General features: G+C 35.6%; 1 protein-coding gene across 1 annotated transcript; it reads right to left on the bottom strand.

Moving 5' to 3' along the window:
- Nucleotides 1-100: 100 nt before the first annotated feature.
- On the bottom strand, nt 101-2,254 carry LOTGIDRAFT_171882 (hypothetical protein; the record flags this gene model as incomplete). Its single annotated transcript, XM_009048454.1, has 7 exons — nt 101-248; nt 534-614; nt 870-971; nt 1,236-1,277; nt 1,446-1,570; nt 1,760-1,916; nt 2,156-2,254. Coding segments are annotated over 7 exons (754 nt in total), but the record flags the coding sequence as incomplete, so codon positions are not given.
- Between the last annotated feature and the right edge of the window lie 3,746 nt (nt 2,255-6,000).

The raw sequence follows: 6,000 nt of genomic DNA, 5'->3' as shown, positions 1-6,000 counted from the left end.
ATATTTCTTTGATAGTCAACATCCTTTGATAATTTAGGACTTGCCTCATCATCTGACGAGGAGTCACTGTCTAATGTGTCACTAGCTAGTCTTTCACTACCTTCCGCTTCCAATTGATCACTGTCTTTGGGCTTCTTTACTGTGGTCTTCCAGACAGGTGGGAGGTCCAAGGCAGCCATATTTTTGGCTGCATTTTTATATACTAAGTAAATATGACCATCAACTGTTATTGGATCCAATCCCATAACCTAAAAAACAAAAAATAAATAGTATACATTGACAAGAGCCTGCAATATCAGTTGCTGCTGGCAGAGGATGTTAACTTGTCATCTACCAACCAACCAACCAACATAAGACAACATGGCTTAGGGCTTAACTCAAAGCACAGAGTAAAGCAATTGAAAAGGGATACAGGTTCTTATAACTAGACAAATCTCTAATACTTCAAAGTGTCCACTGAGCTAAGAACATTATTTCAGTACCTTCATTCCTGCATTTCAACATAGAAAAATTCTAAAAATGAAAGAACTTACAGAAATTTCAAATTTAAATTCTTGTGGTTCTGTGATTGATGAGTGGAGCAGTGTTATTGTATCTTGTTCAGCTTCAACACCCTAAAATATAGAATGAAATGGAGTTTTAACTGATGGAGCTTATGAAAGGAGCAAAGCCATACAGTGTGCAATAAGGAGCAGCATTGGCCTAATGATATCACATTTTCCTATGTCAACCCTTCTGATCTGCATCACTGACATGCTGGAACCAAATTTAAACCGAAAGGCTGTGATCAGACCGTAGCGATAACAAGCTAGTTCAATGGCACTAACTGACAACAACTTTTAAGCACTAGTTCAATGTAACAAACTTACCACTTTTCTAAGAGCTAGTCTAATATGATCTTTGTTTAAAGTCCATTTGTTGTCTCCACTCATTGGAACCGGCAAATATAACTTCTTTAATCGAGCAGATGTCTGAAATATTTCCAAAAGACTTCCAAATTTGGTGCTTTAGGTAAATTTTGCAAAATCATTACGCATCCTCATGACTCACAATGTCATTTTTTGCCTGATTACAGAGCCTAGAAAATGTTAATATCTCATTTGAAATTTCTCCTTTTTTTAAATGCTATGCTGTAAAAAAAGTATGCTGCACATAAGCATTTGTCCAAATGATCTCTTCAATAACATAAAGAGTAGTTTGGTGCCATGAAATCCTGATATTCTTAAGGTACTTACAGTCATGGAGAATTTGGTAACTTTCTTCTTTCCAGTTTTATCCTGCAAATAGAAATGAGAACTCAAGAAAATGTGACATAATCCACTTTCATACTGTTCGATTGTGGGCAGAATTGGAAGACACAAAACCTGTTCAGAACACTCTAATCAAGCCCCACCTTAATCACTTTCAACAGCTATCCACTAAACAAAATATTTCATATTATATACCTTTTCAACAGTTTGATATTCTGCCAGATTTTCTGGTGAAGCATACACAGCTTTTTGTCTGGGGTATAAACTGTTTCTAAACATTTTCCTAGATACTGTTACTAATTCTCCTTCTACTCCAAGTCCTGCAAAAAAAAACCCCAAGACCAATAGTAGTAGTCATCTCTAAAACTTCTTAGCTCACTGAGTTGCAGGTCCAATTTCTTACCAGTCAAAAGATCAATTTTTCATCCAATCACAACATTCAGATAAGAATGTTAAATTTAATTTTAATAAACCCTCCAAGGAAATAAACAATCTTCTCTTGCACTTACCAAGAATATTTTCTTTCAAAATACATTGTATAGGTGGAAGTGGATTACTATGAACTCTTTCACAGAAATCATAAATCAGATGACGTGTCCTGATTTTGGGATTGCTGCCAATTTTAGCCAAGCCTGGTTCATGTCTTCTTTTAACTATGACTGTACTCTGAAACACAGTGATAATACAGTCTCAAATTAAAATTTGGCAAAGAGACAGAGATATCAACCCTGTGCTTAATCCCAAAAGCACTGGAGGTGGCATCAGAATTTTATTCCTGGTATTACTATAGAGAAACTTTGTAATTCTAGCATGAATGCTATGGGTGCTATTGATATCTGAAATTGAGCTTTATCAATAGACTTTTAGCTTATATTTTGATGAGTGTATCTCTTTAAGGTACATACCCTTAACTGCTGAAAGTTATAAGATGGTAGAACAGATTTGGTTTGTCTAGAAATGGATGGTAGAGCCTCAGTCACTACTCGTTTACAACCTCTCATCATCCTGTTGCCTTAATCATCTAATCAACTCTGAAATAAGAGACAAGTGAAAAACATTATTGGCTTGAGTATAGTCAAACAAGTCTCACGACATTGCCTACGTATATGCTTCTTTTGTAATGCCATGAAAACCTTTCCTGAGCCCTTTTCTGAAGAATTGGAATCGAGTTTTGCCGCTTTGGACTCAACCTTCATTTAGGTATTCCATTTACTGACTGTAAATTTCAATCAGGCTTATGGTATAGCCTGAAATTGCGTCCGTGGTAAGTCTGTGGTCTAGTATCCAAGAAGTGAATTTCAGATCGTTTCTACAGGTAACAACTTACGAATTAAACAGATTTTATTAGTACAAATTATATTTTCATGCCATTTGTTCCGCCATGACACCGGATACGCGCTACAGTCACTACTTACTCGCCTGTATTTTTTCATTCATTCGCAGCACCTCGTTTGTCATTCGAACGACATCGTTTTTTTCATAATGTTGTGCTATGGATATTATTTGAATATCAATAGTTTTAACCCCAAACCAATAACCATAGCCTCCCAAGACACCAATTTAATATATAGGAGAATGCAACATATGTCTTCAGACCCACGCCTTACTACAACCCCAGTCTTATGAAATGAAATGGAGTTTTACGCTCCAATAACCGGCCTACTGAAAGAGGGACCGGTAAGAGCATTCCATTACTACATTTTTCAAATCAGTTGTGGCCTATTTATCACCCGTTGATATTTTAATTGACTAATTGGTTGCAATTATTAGTGTCTAGTCGCACCTGATTGTGATCAAAAAATTTTTATCGATTGCATTTTGAAAAGAAATGAATTGAATTTTGTTTTAATATTTTCAAAATGAAATTGGGAGCTTGGTTTGTTGTTACCATCCTCTGTGTATTCTTGATAGGTAAGAAAAACTTTTTAATCACTCTTTAAAGGTCAATTGGGACGTAATGAGTCGGTAGCTCACCATATTTTATATAAGAGTCAGTGTCCAACGTAGAGAGTAATTGGTGAATTCGTATTTCAGGTGTACCAAATGCAACAAGCACAATATATGAGTAAGTTAATATTTCCGATTTTGTAATTCTTAATTCTTCGCTTCATTCTCAATTTTGAAATTCTTATCGCTCCATTCTTAATATACAATTTCCTAGGTTCATTCTTAATTTTATATTCTGATAGCCCCAATCTTAATTTTCAGAGACATACATGGCACAAGACAGTTTGAACCTCGCGGAATTCATCTTAAGCTAGACAGATGCTCAAAAATGTTTGAGAAGTGCAGCCTATTGCAGCATTGCTGCGATCCGTTTGAATGCTCTCGTATACCGTTACTGTTTGGGCACGGACTCTGCCTTAAAATCAACGGGGAAAAATTCGAGAAAATGGCGAAAGCCAAGTGGGAAGAATTTATGGACAAAATTAAGATTTAATTTCATAAACGTGTATTAGATTTTGGAATTAAAGCATTCAGCTTTTGTTTTCTGATAAACCATCATGATTATGACTGTCCTAGTTGCAAAGTGGCATCAGGCGCTCTGGAATTGCCCCAACCCTACCCCTCGGTGTTGATAGCAACGCTCGCCACAACAAGACAAGTAGTGAGGCAGAAATAAAGAGAAAGCATCATTACAATGTCTCAATTCGTGCCAAGCTTCCTTCCAAATTCCTAGCTGGATTCTAAAAATTCTCTGATAATCCAAAGAGTGCATTCCCAGTAAATGAACTCGAAGAAAAACTTGAATTCATGGAACTAGAATTTTAAGCTAGAAACGGCCTTGACCTGTACTACAATTTAGGTTGATATAAGACATATCATGTTTCTAAATATAAGAAGAACCAGGTCTGTAAGAAATAGATTGTACGCTGGAGTTCATTTCTATAGTCCGGTATTCGGAACTGGTGGTGGTTAGATAAATATCACATCGTCTATTCAACGCGTCCGAAACCTTTTACTGCTTTATAGGCTGATAAGGGGCGTGGTTTTAACGATGATAGTCATGCAGGAACAAGGGTGTGGTCTGCGACATAGGGTTCTGTGAGGCGCTCCTCTAATCAGGTTCTATTTTGGGTATTGGTGGATAATTTTAGGGCAAAAATCTGGCATTCAATTGGACTCACTATAGATGTTTTTTTTCGTACAGATATCATCTGGACCAAACCCCACCCCTTGTTAAATTTTTTGGGCTCCTACGTATATGTCTGTAAGCAGAATGATACTGTTAATCTTTAAAGTTGTATGGTAGTGTAAAAATGGAGAATTATTTAACTGCCGTTAATGGAGTTACTACAAGTATATATTATATAACCATTTTTCTCCCTCCCAGAATGACAAGAAATGACCGAGATTCGGACTACAAAACGGAATCAACCACTTAAAAATGTAAAGTTGTTTTCCTTGAAATTAACACAGTGAATATTCTCTAGAAACTTGGCCTGATTTTTTAATTGAAAGACAAATAGCTAGTGTTTAAACGAGAGTTATTCCAAGACAGTAAGGGAATAGACCTACAAGACTTGCAGCAGGCGAACTAATATCGACAGGAATCAAAGATGAAGTTGGTAATATTGTTCTTCATTGTGTTATGCGGCTATATCGTATTTGCTGGTACGTTTAAAGAGTTTTTTTATCCAAAAAAAAGAGCAAACCGAAGCGTAGAGTTGCATGTATTTCCATAGGAAATGAAGGAATGAAGGAGATCGAGAGTTCCTCACATTTCCATCCATGAAATATAGACCAGTGAACGGAACAAGTATCATTATACTGTATACATAGGATGTAATAAGTACTTTGTGCACTGTGCTATACGGGCCCAATTTTAAAGTGATTTTGAGGTCTTCGTGCATAGATTCTGGCATTGATTTCGGCATAACCTTATCACAGCTCTTGTTTTATCTTTCAGAAAACACAGGGAATTCAGAGTAAGTCTTTAATTAATTTTAATTGAATCATAATAGTTTGAGAAATATATTTGATTAATTTTTAAAATTGTTTAATTAATTTTTAAAAAGAATTTAACTAATCTTATAAATTTAATTTATTTATTAATCCATTAAAAGTATATTAACTATTTATCTGTAGGGAGAAATTGAACAGAGAAACCCGTGGAATTCATATCTCTAAGGGACGATGTTCTTTACCTTTGGAGAAATGCAGCTTAATCCAACATTGCTGTGACCCTTTCAGATGTCAGGGTTCAAATGGATTTAGGTCCATATTTGGGGGTGGCAGGTGCAGATGAGTGGCATATTAATCCACCACTGTGTGCATCTGTATGTAAGGCTAATGGTTATTGGATGTGGATAATGGCCTGAATGAAAACACAGTCTTTAAACAATTACATTTTTATATTTTCATAATAAACATTTAAATAATAAAATATTCTTATTCAATCTGCTTAAACAAAATAACTGAAATTCTTTTGAGTTTCATTTCATGTACATCTTGTCTGTATTGTTTCTACAGGCTACCCAAAGACTCAATCACTCCCAAAAATCTAGTCACTATTGCATCTTGAAGTTGAGAACTCAGTGGCACTTCAGCAAGAAAGAAAGAAACAACTATATTTTATGAGGATATCAACTTAGGTTGGCCAAACCACTTGGCATTGATTTTTCCCAGATCATCTGAACCCATGTACAGCTGGGTGGACCAGAATAATGAGGCTTATGAAAGGTCACCAATAGTCTTGAATGTTAATGGATAATTTTCACAAATCCTATTTCCAAATTTCACTTTTTTT

This window comes from Lottia gigantea, assembly GCF_000327385.1.
Source record: "Lottia gigantea unplaced genomic scaffold LOTGIsca_121, whole genome shotgun sequence".
NCBI classification, from domain to species: Eukaryota; Metazoa; Mollusca; class Gastropoda; family Lottiidae; genus Lottia; species Lottia gigantea.
This window is presented reverse-complemented; position numbering and strand designations above follow the sequence as displayed.